At 48.6% G+C, this 15,042-nt stretch overlaps 1 protein-coding gene across 2 annotated transcripts in view; it reads left to right on the forward strand.

Annotated features, from left to right (window-relative positions):
- The window catches only part of DGAT2 (diacylglycerol O-acyltransferase 2), a 32,198-nt gene extending 22,767 nt beyond the window's left edge, over positions 1-9,431 (forward strand). For both annotated transcript variants that reach the window (XM_033120122.1, XM_033120121.1), the window contains 4 exons: positions 4,093-4,297; positions 4,916-5,090; positions 6,358-6,560; positions 8,233-9,431. In XM_033120122.1, coding sequence (XP_032976013.1) covers positions 4,093-4,297; positions 4,916-5,090; positions 6,358-6,560; positions 8,233-8,387 — 738 coding nt within the window. In that variant the 3' untranslated portion in view covers positions 8,388-9,431. The remainder of the gene's footprint in view (positions 1-4,092; positions 4,298-4,915; positions 5,091-6,357; positions 6,561-8,232) is intronic.
- Positions 9,432-15,042: the final 5,611 nt, after the last annotated feature.

Consider the following 15,042-nt stretch of genomic DNA (forward strand, 5'->3'; position numbering starts at 1 on the left):
TTTGGAGGTGAAGAAACAGTCAGTCCCAAAGAGGGGCACGGGTCCAGGTTGCACAATGAGCCCCTGCCAGCGTTAGTACCAGAAGCCGGGCCCCAGATTCTTTCCCATTGAATTCCCACTGCCTGTTTCTCTGGGAAAGATTGAATCCCGGATTTCCCCCCATCGGATTGAGCCCCATTTCCTGGGTCTCCCTCTCTCTACTTTGCTGGTAAAGACCTGGGTCGAGTTCCTGTTCTGTCACTCTGTTTACCAACCAGTAATTTTTGTTCCCTGTGCAGTGTGCTGGGCATGGGGACACACACGAGTCAGCCCTCGTCCTTGCCCTCAGGTGGGCTCACCATCTAATGGATCCTGCTAGACTTTGTCACTTTCTGCCCATGGGGCCACAGGCACACTTTCTCAAGTTCACTGAGCCTAATTAGCCTCATGTGCAAAACGGAACTGTTCACACGATAGAAAGTGGTAAGTTATGGTTAATTGCGAGGGATTGTGGACGGACCCTGTTCCACCTAGGGCCGTCGCCTCAGGAGCCAGGCCCCAGTGTTCAGAGTAGCTGGCCCCTCAGGAAGCCTTCTCAAGGCCGATAGGCCCCTCTACCCAGAAGAGGGTGACCTGAGGACTTGATCAGAACTAGGCCAGGCACATGCCCTTCCTCACTGATCTTTGCTCTTCCAGAAGAACCAAACAAAGTCTAGTGTCCCTGATCACGCCTCTGTTCCAAGAAGTCGGCTGGGAGTTGGAGCCATGAGACACATGTGAGCTGGCCCTGGGAGGTCCCCTGGGCCCCAGGACCAAAGCCATATGGCCTGAGGCAGGCCAGCACGTCGAACTTGGGCTCTTCTCTTGCCTGCTGGTGACTTAGGCCAAGCTCCTGCCCCTTGGGGTCTCAGGCTCCTCTCTCCTGGGAGAGATTTGGGCCTTGGTGACTTGACATCAGAGCTGATATTCTGTGGAGCCGTGTGTGACCCTCTTGTCTCGTCCCTTTTCCCAGCCTCTCGCCAATGGTTGTGTAGTGATCTGCACCCACTTACCCACACCTCCCCCTCTCCCTTCTTGGGTAAGCTCGTGGCTCTTTGCCATCAGAGCAGCTCAGCTGGCCCAGAGAGCACCCTTCTCCCAGCAGAGGTGCAGCTCCTGTGTTAGCAACAGCCACCAGGACTGCTGGCTTCCTGGGGGAGGAGTGAGCAGTCCCTAGGTCCCCGCTTCCTGAGGTATAGGGAGGCTCTTTGGAGAGGAGATGAGGGAAGGCTCTTGGAGCTTAGAATCATCCATCTGTCTCGTTTCACAGAGAGAAGAGACTATCCCAAGGTCACAAAACATGTCAGTATCAGGGCTGGCATAGGAACCCAGGCTGTCTGCTTCAGGGCACAGGTTCTCTCTCCTGCGTTCCTCTGCCACCGTGCCCTGCTATGTGAGCTCAGGCGAGTCTCTGTTCTTCTCTGGTTCGGAGTTTCCCTCTAGATGGTGCCAGGGTGGCACAAGCCTATCTGAGCACCTTTCCTGCCCTGGGAGGCAGTCTGTGAGGCGTGACTTGCCAGGAATGTGTTCCAGGCCCATGTGAGCCAGCAGGCAGGCCTGGCCACCCCCTTGGACTGAGACTTTATCATAGGAAGCAATCGGGGGACAGACACATGGCAGGCTTGTCAACAGAGACTTCATCAGCAGTGTCCTTCCTCGTCCCTCTGGAATGGACACTCTGTTCAGTCCTAGGGGGAGGGAAGCATGGCACAAAGACAAATCAAACCTGCGCCAAATACCCATTCTTCTAGGTACTGTACCAAGAGCCATTAACCTGCACTGCGCCCCAGGGCACGTCATTTACCTGAATGTTCCACCAGACAGAGGCTTGGAGGAGCAGGAAATGATTTAAAGAGCCAGCTAGGGTTCCACCAGGTGACACAGCTACAACCCAGGTCCCAGGGAAAGCACAGCTGGATTGAGTCCTTAAAGGTGGAGGGTGTGTCACCGTGGCCTCCAGGAAAGCAGCAACTCCTTTCTCCAGGTCTCTGTTTCCACCTTGTAATGAAAGGAATGGGCTAGATAAGGGCTCTTCTGACCCATTCTGTTCTTTGGGCTCCCAGGCCCAGCCAGCCGCTTAGGAGCAAGTTTCCAGTATGGTACTGGCTGCCTCGGCTCTTAATGTCAGCGCTTTCCTTTTTCGTGGAAACGGGTACATGCTGCTTTTTCATTCTAGCTTTACTGAGAGCTCATGTGGTGGGCTGGCCTGTTCTTTAGGAGGCAAAACCTCAGAACAACCATCTTGCAGAACTCATAAAGCTGGGCTCCCATTCGATGCCCTTACTGCTCCCACCCCACTAGCCGTGGATTAAGCTGCAGCTGTTCCCCGCTTGTGGAGTTCCAGCTAAGAGTTGGTTGGGTTTTTGAGCAGCTTTAATCTGTTTGCCAAAGGCAGATTGGAAGAAAGAGTAAGAATGTCCCAAAGCAACGGGGTAAAACGCAGGGGAGTCTTGCTCACCCTTACACGTACTGGCAGTTACAGAGCTGTGAATGGTGCCAGCCAACCTGGCTTCCACCCACCTCCAGCCTTCCTTACCTGAAGATTCAGATTTCAGTTTTCCCAAAGCCTACCACCACCACCCCCTCCCCCGAAACTGGGCATAAGGTCCTTCCCTCAACTAGGAGGTTCCCAAATTTGGAGTCATGGAAAAATCCAGGCTCTTGATATTTCGCCTATGGCCAGGGACTCTGCTTCCAGCTGGCACCAGTGCTTGGAAGTGGGCACTTTCAAGCTCTGCAGGTAGCAGTGCCATCAGTGCCACCTCTCTAGAGAGGCAGGGCAGTCCACAGGACCGAAGTGTTCATATCCTTTGACTCAGGAACTGTATTTCTAGAAGTTTGTCTCAAGAAAATCATCAGACGTGGATAAAAAGAAGGTATTCATGGAAGCATTGTTTTTGAGGGAAATTTTGGAAGATTTTTAAAGGACTACCAGTTGAGGTTTGCTTATCGATCTGTTACGTGTAGCCTGAGCTATGTGATAGGATAATACAGCCATGAGAAGACATGTTCCTGAGCAGTTCTGATGAGGAAAAATAGGTATGATATGCTGGGTAGGAAATTACAGAAAAATGGTATCAGCCACATTACTTCAATTTTGTGTGTGTGTTTAAAAATGTGTATATTTGAGTAGAAAAAAGACTCTGCATGTCAGAGTGGTTTAGCTGAATGGAGGTATGACAGGTGCTTTTGTTTTTACTTTCCTGTGTTTTGAAACTTCTCTGATTATTCATTATTTTTGTAATCAGAAAAGAAAAAGTGATGTTTTCTGAGCAAAATACGGGTACTCTCCACCCCTCCAAAGCCCTTCCACCCCCACTGTTTGTTGTGAGACGGGGCCTGTAACACAGGGCCTGTGGGTGTTGTGCAGCAGAGCCTCTTGTTGCTTACGTTTTAGGGGAACTTTGCACCACCCCCCCTCCGCCAAGCCCATGGCCCCAGGGCCGGGGGTGGGCCCTGAGGAAGCCAATCATTCTCCAGAGCATCCCGGGGCAGCTTTGTTGATAGTACCACAGGTCAGCTGCCGCTATCCAGCTGACCTCCCCCGCCCCCACTGCGGCTGGCACACGGTCTGTTGCTTACCCTTGTCCTTCGTGCATCAGAACCCGAGCTGAACCTGGCTGCCTGCAAGGAAGTTTCCGTTCAGGCCAGCTGCACTGTCCCTACCCTAGCCAGACTAAGAGACTTGGATTTGACCCTGAGGGGAGCTGGAGAGTGACAGGGGTTGCACTGGGTTTTAGCACAGTCACTCTGGCTGTGGTGAGGGGGATGGGCCCCGAGGGAGGGAAGGCAGGAGGCTGGCAGAATGTGAATAAGAGGACCCGGGGTGTTTGGCGGGAGAAAGTTCCCTCACTCTTCACAGGGTCCAAATGGTGTATAGTCCAAATGGTGACCACTGAGCACCAGGTATTGTGGCCCCAGTGCTGTGAGTGAGGTCACGTGTGGAGAGTGAGGCCCGTCCTTCAGGCCCAGAGTGCCAGGGGGTGTGGCATACTCAGCCCCGCCCCTACTTGTAGGCGTGCCCCAGCACCCCTCTCGTGGCCACTTTCCTCTCACCCAAAGTTTTCCCTGCAGCTGGTGAAGACACACAACCTGCTGACCACGAGGAACTATATCTTTGGATACCACCCCCACGGCATCATGGGCCTGGGCGCCTTCTGCAACTTCAGCACAGAGGCCACGGAAGTGAGCAAGAAGTTCCCTGGCATAAGGCCCTACCTGGCCACACTGGCTGGCAACTTCCGGATGCCAGTGCTGAGGGAGTACCTGATGTCTGGAGGTGAGAATTCACCTCTGCCTGTCCTTGCTGGGTTCCACTGTCGGGTCCTCAGCCTCTCCATCAAGCCAGGTGACAGAAGCTAGGAAGCTAGGAATACACCGTGCTGCGGTGACCGGTCCTGTGCTGACAGCTGCAGCCTGCCCCTGACACGGTGGGTTAGGGCTGGACAGCAGAGCTGTTCATATGGCCTTCAGGATTCAACTGGGGTAACCTCTTCCCTCAGAAGCTTCTCTGACTCCTTTTCCGGGCGCCCCAGTGCCTCTGCTGCCCCCTGTACAACCTGATTGTTGTCCATGGCTCTGTCATTATCCCCCTGCCTGTGACCCCCACTAGCCCGATTCACTAGGGTCCCCAGAGCCTGGCACCGGCCTGGTAGAGTTAAGACCTCAGGGAGTATTTTCTCAATGAATGAGTTCCCTAAACAACCTTGTGTTATTCCTGTTTTACAGATAAGTAAGCCAAAGCTCAGAAAAAGAATAGCTTATACACGGACCGTGCATCTTCTGAGTGGCTGGATTAGGTCTGGACCCAAGTCCAGGGCTCTTTCCTTTTATACATGTTCAGGGGTAGGGCGGGCATCCATGGGCAGCCCTGACTGTGTGTCTCGTCCTCCCCCAGGCATCTGCCCTGTGAACCGGGACACCATAGACTACTTACTTTCAAAGAATGGGAGTGGCAATGCCATTATCATCGTAGTAGGGGGTGCAGCCGAGTCCCTGAGTTCTAGGCCCGGCAAGAATGCGGTCACCCTGCGTAACCGGAAGGGCTTTGTGAAACTGGCCCTGCGTCACGGGTAAGCGCCTTGCCACACATGTACGCGTGCATGTGCACACACACCCCTCCGGAGCTTTGTTTTGCCCAGGGCAGCAGTCCCTTGGCTCCCGCAGGCAGGGCCTAGACCCCAGGAGGCACAGAAAGGAGTTCCCCGTCCTGTGGGGTAGGGGTGGTTGGAGCCCACAGGTTCAGGCCAAGTTTGGCCAAGGGTAGCCTGCGTGTCTGCGTGGGGCACAGATGCAGCCTGGTCCTCGCAGGTGGGCTGAGAAGCCAGACTCATATGCAGGATTATGCCGTGTCCAGGATTATGCTCTCTTGCCAGGAGAGCAAGAGACCAGGAAGGAGGATGGCATGGCATGGATCAAGGAAGGCTTCCTGGAGGAGTGACACTGAGAACAAGTGGGGAAGAACTGGGCAGCTTGGATTTTTGTGACCTTTTCTAGAAAACCAGAGGCACATTCTGGGTAGCCACCTGTTGAGCCACATTTCATTTGACAAAGCATATGCACTTCTAAGTCTCCTTTGATTCCACAGAAGTCCTGCCGGTGGTGACATCCCCATTTTCCATTTGGGAAAACTGAGACTAAGCGACCCCGTCAGGGCTGCACTGTAAAATGCAGAGCCAAGCTCTTTGGACTCCAGGTCCACTGTTTCTTCCCACATCTGGGCTCTGTGCGACCCAGGAGGAGGGCCCTGGGGTGATGGCCCTTGAGTAGTGATGTGGCTGGAGTGGGAGAGAATGCAGCCTGCAGTCACACACAAGTTAGGGATGGCACTGACTGTCTAGCACCCCCAACCCCCCCGCCCCTGCCCTCCTTTCTGTCTCCTTAGGACCTTCAGAAGACGCTGCCCTTCGGGGCCCAGCCATCAAATCACACCCAGTCCCTACATTCAGGGTTAGGGGAAGTGAGAAGGGACAGTGACAGCTCAGCATGCTGAGGGCTGTGACACGGAACTGAGAGAGGTGTAGGCTGGGGGTGGGGTAGGGAGAACTTTCCCGCAGAGGGAGGATGAGAAAGAAGAGGCATTTGAAAGCAGGTCCCTCAGCCTTCCCTTTGCCTTGTTGTCCCAAAGCCCTAACACGCTCCCCTGTCACTAATGGGGGGAGGGGCAGGCAGAAGGCCCTTCTTACCCTGGTAGTGAGGGGACATGTGGTTTGGGGTCCCCCAGGTGATTCTGGTACAGCCCTGGGGGAGGGGAGCTTGGCTGGCGACCAGGACCTCGGGCTGACAGGAGGACCTAAAGCCAGTGATGGGGTGTGACAGACCCTGGCTTCTCCCTTCCAGAGCCGACCTGGTTCCTACCTACTCCTTTGGAGAGAATGAGGTCTACAAGCAGGTGATCTTTGAGGAGGGCTCCTGGGGCCGATGGGTCCAGAAGAAGTTCCAGAAGTACATCGGCTTTGCCCCATGTATCTTCCATGGCCGAGGCCTCTTCTCATCCGACACTTGGGGGCTGGTGCCCTACTCCAAGCCCATCACCACCGTCGGTGAGCCCCCCTGCTTGCACACCCTGAACTCGGGGTGCCACACAGCTTGTTAGTAGCAGAGTTAGGATTGAAATCCAGGCCACCCAGCTCTGATGTCCATGCTCTAAACCACGAGCACGTGTTGGGTGCTGCCATATGGGAATGATTGGCGAGGGATGGAGATGGGTGATAGATCCATTACTGTGAGCCGAGCTGTGCCAGGTCAGCAAAGAAGACCCAGCAGTTCTGTGTTTGCAGAGCCCAGGGGGCTCTCAGGAAAGACCCTGTTACAGCAAACACTCACAGGGGATGAGGGGGATACGCAGGGTGCTTTGGGGGTCATAGTGGACCCCGAGAAGGAGGTGATTCTTACACTGTTAGCTGAATAGGAAATACCCAGCAAAAGAGGGGAAGGGAGAGAGTTTTTGTCAGAAACCATAGCCTAAGTGAAGTTCCTGCAGCAAGACTGGAGATTTTCGAGAAACAGAAAGAAATCAATGTGACTGGAGCATAGGCCTGTGAGATGTGTAGCAAAAAAACTGGCTGCACTTGGCTCTCAGCTATGTTGTTTTGGGTTTATTTGAGACCATTTAGAGGATTCCAAAGAATTATCTCTCCGTGTGTGTGTGTGTGTGTGTGTGTGTGTGTGTGTGTGTTAACGGTTCACACAGGAGCAAGTGGGCCACAAACCATGGACTTTAGGGGCCGAAGCTCACATAGATACTTTGAATTATCAGGGCCAGGTGTTTTGCTTTGTACTTTACACAGAGACCACTTCCTGCATTTTGGGTCACGTGACCCAGACTCACTCTTGACTTTTGTTGTATACAAATTTCACACCAGCTCTGATCTCCCCAAGGCTGCAGGGACATTTTCATGCTCAGGGGTGGCTAGACAGGGAGGGTTCTGTGGACAGTGTAAAGGAATTTGCTCTTCACCTTAACAGTGGAAAGCTGCTTGAGGATTTTGGGGAAGGAAGGTTCAGAGTCTCATTTGAAAGTGATCCTTGGGGCTGCTGAATAGAAAATGGGTTAGAAAGGGCAAAAATGGAAGCCACCAGTGCAGTCCCTAGGCTTTTGTGGTAGCCAGTGGCTTAGACCGAAGCAATGGCAGCAGAGATGGAAGAAGAGTGCAGTGAACTTGGAAGAAGTCTCAGAACTGTCTTTGACAGAACTTCATGATAAGTTGGGTATAGAGATGAAACAGGACTGAGGAAATAAAACAAGGCACAGAAGTATGACTGTCGGTCTCCTCCTCCCGCTCCTGCCCTTACCTCCCTTCTCAAAGCATGTCATGTATTTCACAGAATCCTTAGCCAAGCCCTATGAGGAAGGGTCCTTGTGTGATAGGCGAAGAAACTAAGGCTCAGAGAGGCAAAGTGACTTTCCCAGAGCAGGGCAAAAGCAGAGCCGTTGCCTGACCCCACAGCTCTCGCAGGAGCTCCCTCCCAGCTGAGTGCAGTGGGTGCAGCCTGTCTTCATCCAACCCGCTGCTTAGTGGCTCTGTGTCCTTGGTCAGGTCCCTTCCCATGCCCCTGGGCCTCCGTCTTCTCTGTAAAAGCCACATTCAGCACAGCTGCTGGCACATGGGTGGCACGTAGAACAGGGTTGCTGCCATCAACATTATGAGGGATACCAGGGAGGCTGGGCTGCGTGACACTGACTAACCAGAGGCCTCTGCCCCATCCCTGCAGTGGGTGAGCCCATCACCATCCCCAAGCTGGAGCATCCGACCCAGCAGGACATCGACCTGTACCACGCCATGTACATGGAGGCCCTGGTGAAGCTCTTCGACAAGCACAAGACCAAGTTCGGCCTCCCGGAGACCGAGGTCCTGGAGGTGAATTGAGCCAGCCCTCAGCTCAGCTGCTACTGCAGATTGTTTTCTACCAAGTTCTCGGGTGCTTTTTGTTCTGTAAATTTGGAAGCGTCATGGATGTCTGTGGGTTATTTAAAAGAAATTATAATAATTTTGTTAAACCATGACAATGTTAGGTCTTTTTTAAGAAGGAAAAAGTGACTCTTTCAAGCTCTTTCCCTTCCAGTTTGTCCTGTTCTAGGTGGTGGCTATTACATCTGGGCCTGTATGGTTTCTCAACCAGCCCCGCTTCTTCCCTTCCCAAAATGACAGAGAAAACTCTGTCCTGGTGAATTGGGGAAGAAAGATCGCCATTAGTGACTCAGGCCAGTTGTATTATTTGCTCTTTGCCTCTGGAGGATGAGAGGCAGAAGCTGCTTCTCATACAAACACCTCTATTCCCAGCTACCTTGTCTTGACTGCAGGACTAGTCCCTCTTGCCAAGGGGAAGACTCGAGGGCACAGTTGTCCCCATTTTGAAGAGTGCAGTGATGAGCATCTGGACTGTTCCAGCGTGATTCTCCTTTCAGTCACTGCCCACACTCGCAGTCTTTCAGATCTGAGCCTGGACTGACTGGCCTCCAGAGTGACGATGGGGGTGGCGGTGGTCCCGTGCTGGGGAGCAGGGCTGTCCCAGACGCCTCTCTTGGACTATCCAGCCACCACATTCTGATTGGAGGGACTGGTTTTCTTCAGGGAGCGCTGACATGGACCCAGCACCACCCCCGCCGTGGCCTGAATCCCATCCTTCCCAGTGGCCTCGGTTTGCTTAACCTACACCCCCAAGTGTGGGTGTGAGGAAGGGGTCCCTCTTCCTGTTCACAGAGGGGCCTCGCCTTCTGAGCAGCAGACTGGTTCCAGGACAGGCCCCCAAAGCCAAGCCTCACTCATGTGTGCCTTTCAGAGAAAGTGGGGTCCAGGGTCGAAACCCAGCTCTTCCTCTTTGTGTTCTGTTTTCTCTTGAGATCATTGTACCATGTCAGACTTTTGTATATTCCTAAACAAGTAAATAAAAACGAGGTCCTCTGTGAGTTCTTGCTGGTGCGACATCTGCATCTTGCCCCTGACACTTGGAAAGATCACGGCCCCAGCCAGGCTATCTGCCAAGCCTTTTCCTTTCTGCCTGCTCCTTTGGGTCACATGGTGCTGTGTGTTATATTAGTTATCTGTTGCTGTGTAACACCTTACTCCAACACTTAGTGGCTTTAAATAACACCGTGACCACAGTTTCTGGGGGTCAGTAGTCGAGGTATGGCTTAGCTGGGCCCTCTGCTTCAGGGACTCTCACAAGCTACAGTATCTCAAGGCTCAACTGGGGGAGAATCCACTTCCAAGATCATTCGTGGCGTTGATGGCAGGATTCACTTCCTCACTGGCTGTTCACGGAGGCCACTCTCAGTTCCTTGCCTGATGGGCCTCTCCATAGGGTAGCTCACAGCATGGCAGCTGGCTCCATCGGAGAGAGTAAGCAAGAAGAGCCAGAGAACGTGGGACCTTGAAGCCTGAACTGGGACTAGAAAGGGGACTGGAAAGTTGCCAGAAGGGAGTTGGACAGAGCAGCAAGTGCAGAGGGAGGAGACAGCGTTGCCGATTTGAAAGACCAAGAAGTGGCAGCAGAGAGGTCTGCGGGGGCGCTTCTCTTGGAAGGGCAGGGAGCTGGCTTCCTCAGTTTCTCAAGTGGGCAGGAGAGCGAGCAGCACAGAGAGAACAGGTGCCCTAGGGCCACAGAGCTCAGCTCAGGACAGACGCTTCCTTTAGGATGGAGGAAATACCTGTTACCTGATGAGTCTCAGCTCCACCAGCCCCAGCCTGAGGCTAGCTGTGACCCTTAGCCTCTGGGTCCAGGCTAAGCCCTGGCCCTAACCTAGGCCACCCCACAAACACCGTTATTCTCAGCATTAAGCTTGTGAAGACTGAACACCTACTGTGTACTAGGGAACTCCGCCATTTGTGCCTAAGGCCAGCGACAATAACCAGGCCCCAAATCCCAGAGGAGTCACCTCACCCAGGGAAGTGTTTGTCTAGCAGCAGCCTGTGCAGAGCAGAGGCCAGCCCGCTCTAAGCTGTGGGGCGGAGTGGGGTGGGTGGGAGTGGGTGGGGGAACCCCGGGGAAATGCTGTGAAATTGCCTTGGATTGGGAGTTTTGCCTTGGGAGAGGGAACGGGAACCTCCTTTACCCCGCCTTTGGTCGAGGTGGAGCTGCAATCTTAGCCTAACCATCTTCAATTCCGTGATTCTGCTTGTGGTTCCCAGACATGGCCACTAGAGGGCACTGAAGCTACTTCTGAGGCAAGTGCCACTAAGCTTTTTCACATTTTTTTTTTTAAGTTTATCGGGGTGACAATTGTTAGTAAAGTTACACAGATTTCAGGTGTACAATTCTGTAATATATTATCTATATCTCACATTGTATGTTCACCACCCAGAGTCAGTTCTTCCATCACCATATATTTGACCCCATTTACCCTCGTCTACAGCCCTCCTCCCCCCTTACCCTCTGGTAACCCCTAAATTATTGTCTATGTCTATGAGTTTTTGTTCCTTCATTTCTTTGTCTTATTCTTTTGTTGTTTTCAGTTTTATATATCAGTGAAATCATATGGTTCTCTACTTTTTCTGTCTGACTTATTTCGCTCAGCATTATAATCTCAAGATCCATCCACGTTGTCACAAATGGTACCATTTCATTTACCGCCGAATAGTATTCCATTGTGTATATATACCACAACTTCTTTTTTTCTTTTTACCACAACTTTTTTTTTTTTTTTTTAAGATTTTATTGGGGAAGGGGAACAGGACTTTATTGGGGAACAGTGTGTACTTCCAGGCCTGTTTTTCCAAGTCAAGTTGTTGTCCTTTCACTCTTAGTTGTGGAGGGCGCAGCTCAGCTCCAGGTCCAGTTGCTGTTGCTAGTTGCAGGGGGCACAGCCCACCATCCCTTGCGGGAGTTGAACCGGCAACCTTGTGGTTGAGAGGATGCACTCCAACCAACTGAGCCATCCGGGAGCTCAGCGGCAGCTCAGCTCAAGGTGCCGTGTTCAATCTTAGTTGCAGGGCTGCCCACCATCCCTTGAGGGAGTCGAGGAATCTAACTGGCAACCTTGTGGTTGAGACCCTGTGCTCCAACCAACTGAGCCATTTGGGAGGCAGCTCAGCTCAAGGTGCCGTGTTCAATCTTAGTTGCAGGGGGCGGAGCCCACCATCCCTTGCGGGACTTGAGGAATTGAACTGGCAACCTTGTGGTTGAGAGCCCACTGGCCCATGTGGGAATCGAACTGGCAGCCTTCGGAGTTAGGAGCATGGAGCTCTAACCGCCTGAGCCACCGGGCCGGCCCTACCACAACTTCTTTATCCATTCATGTAGCAAAGGAGATTTTCGTTGTTTCCATGTCTTGGCCACTGTAAATAAGCTTTTTCACATTTTGACATTTAGCTGCTACTCTGAGCTCAAAGCTAGACATAGTCAAATCACAGACTCACAAAAGCTCAAAGCTAGACTGGAACCTAGCATTCATCTACAGCAACTCTTAATCTAGGAAACGACAACAGGCCAAGCAACTTGACTCGAATCACAAAGCAAATGAACATTTATTGCCTGCCTCCTTTTGACAGGGAATGAGGGGCTTCCAAAGTGAATGTCCCTTGTTCTTAGGTGTTTGTAATGTAATAAAGGAGGCAGAAATGTATAGAAATACAATCTCTTTTTGCATGTTGATCTTGTATCTTGCAACTTTTTGGAACTCGTTTATTAGTTCTAATGGTTTCTTTGTGGATTACTTAGGGTTTTCTGTATACAAAATCATATAATGTGTGAATAGAAATAGTTTTACTTCTTATTTTCCATCTGGATGCCTTTGTTTCTTTTTCTTGCCTATTTGCCCTGGGAAGAACTTCTAGTACAATGTTAAATAGAAGAGGGAAGAGCAGATGACCCTGTCTTATTACTGATCTGCAGTGGAGAAAGCTTTTAGTCTTTCACCATTAGCTATGTTAGCTGTGGGGTGTTGTAAATCTTTATTAAATTGTGAAAGTTTTATTACATTCTTAGTCTTTGGAGCATTTTTATCATGAAAGGATGTTAGATTTTGGCAGATACTTTTTCTGCATCTACTGAGATGATCACATGGTTTATGTCCTTTCGTTTGGTAATATGGTATATTACATTAATGGATTTGTGCATGTTAAACCAACCTTACATTCTTAGTAAAATCCCAGTTGATCATGTGTAAATCCTTTTCATACGTTTGGATTGATTTACTAGTATTTTACTAGTATTTTGTTGAGGATTTTTATGTCTATATTCATAATAGGTAAGGGATGTTGGTCTATAGTTTTCTTGTCTTTGCCTGGTTTTAATATCATGATCATTCTGGGCTCATAGAATGATTTGGTCTTTACTTCTATCCTGGGAAGAGTATTTGAAGGATTAGCATTAATTTTTCTTTAAATATTTGGTAAAATTTAAACACAAAGCCATCTGAGTCTGGTCTTTGTGAAAAGTTTTTTATTACTAATTCAAACTGTACTTATTATAGGTCTACTTAGATTTTCTATTTGTTCTTGAATCAGTTTTGGTAGTTGGTGTGTTTCTAGGAATTTGTCCATTTCGTTTGATAATCTAATTTTTGGGTACACAGTTGTTCATAGTACTCCATTATAATCCTTTATAAGGCTGGTGATGATGTCCCTTCTTTCAGTTCTGATTTTAGTAATTAGAGGCTTCTTTCTTTTTTTCTTGATTGTCTAGCTAAAGATTTGTCAATTTAATTGATCTTTTCCAAGAGCCAACTTTGATTTCATTAATTTTGCCTGTTATTTTTCTATTCTTGATATTTATTTGTGCTTTAGTTTTTACTATCTTCATCCTTGCTTTGGGTTAGTTTGCTCTATTTTTAAAGTAGAACGTTAGGTTATTAATTTGAGCTCTTTTTTTCAATTTTAATATAGGTGTTTATATCTAAAAGATTCCCTCTATGAATTGCTTTAGTTCATCCCATAGTTTTGGTGTGTTGTGTTTTTGTTTCATGCATCTCAAAGTTTTTCTAATTTCTCTTCTGATATCTTCATTGACCCTTTGGTTACTTAAGAGTAGTTGCTTAATTTCCACATGTTTGCTATTCTCCCAAATTTCCTTTTGTCATTTATTTCTAATTTCTTTTCATTATGGTTATAGAATATACTTTGTATGATTTCAATCTCTTTTTCTTTTATGACCTAATATATGGTTTATCCTAGAGAACGTTCCATGTGCATTTGAGAAAAATATGTATTCTGCTCTTGTTGTTGGACTTTTATTGAGGTAGATGTCTTTTAGGGCAAGTTGGTTTACAGTGTTGTTCAAGTCTGCTGTTTCCTTGTTGATCTTCTGCATAGTCATTCTAACCATTATTGAAACTGGGGTATTGAATTCTCCAACTATTGTTGTTGAATTTTTAATTTTTCCTTTCAATTCTATAAGTTTTGCTTCATATACTTTTGGCTTCATATATTCTACTGGTATGTGCATATATGTTTATAACTGTTATATCTTCTTGATGGAGTCACCCTTTTATCATTATAAAATGTTCTTCTTTGTCTCTAGTAACAATTTTTGTCTTAATATTGATTTTTCATAGCTTGTATTAGTATAGCCACCCCAGTTCTCTTTTGATTACTACTATTTGCGTGGAATGTCTTCTTCTATCCCTTTCCTTTGAATCTATTTGTGTCTTTGAATATGAAGTGTGTCTCTTGTAGACATAATAGTGTTGGATTTTTAAAAACTTATACTTTTTTTTCTTTTTTCTTTTTTTATTATTAGTTTCAGGTGTACAAAACAATGTAATAGTTAGATATTTATCGTTTATATCTCTCACAAAGTGATAACCCTCCTCCCCCAATCTGCTACCCCTCTGACATCACATACAGCCATTACATTTCCACTGTCTCTGTTCCTAGCGCTGTACTCCGTAAAAACCCATACTTCTACTTTCTGTGTTCTGAAGTGTTAAGTCTATTTGCATTTAATGTAATTACTGATAAAATAGGCTTTATATCAGTCATTTTGCTGTTTTCTATTTATGTCTTCTTGTTTCTTCCTCCATTTCTGCCTTCTTTTGTGTTAAACATATATTTTCTAATATACTATTTTGATTCTTTTATTGTTTCATTTACTGTGTGTTTGCAAGTTATTTTCTCAGTGGTTACCCTGGAGATTTCAATTGACATCTTAATTTAAAACAACGTAGTTCAGATTAATACCAACTTAATTTCTCCAACTTTTCGGCAGGCTGGCCTGAGAGAAAAGAGGGAGAGGTCACACATTGAAATGACACAGTAGTAGATTAAATAGTGGCCCAGAAAATGATATGGCCATGTCCTAATCTCTGGAACTTGTGACAGTGACTTCATTTGGGAAAAGGGTCTTCGCAGATATAATTAAGTTAAGGATTTCAAAAAGAGATAATCCTAGACTATCTGGGTGGATCCTAAATCCGGTGACAAGAGTCTTTATGAGAGAGTGGAGAAGACACAGGGAAAAAGGGAGAAGGCCCTGTGAAGGAGGCAGAGATTAGATTTATACTGCCACAAATCAAGGAACACCTGGAGCTACCAGGATTTGGAAGAGATAAGAATTTTCCGCTAGAGTCTTTGAGGAAGCACAGCC

Source organism: Rhinolophus ferrumequinum, chromosome 11 (genome assembly GCF_004115265.2).
Source record: "Rhinolophus ferrumequinum isolate MPI-CBG mRhiFer1 chromosome 11, mRhiFer1_v1.p, whole genome shotgun sequence".
In the NCBI taxonomy this organism is placed as follows: domain Eukaryota; kingdom Metazoa; phylum Chordata; class Mammalia; order Chiroptera; family Rhinolophidae; genus Rhinolophus; species Rhinolophus ferrumequinum.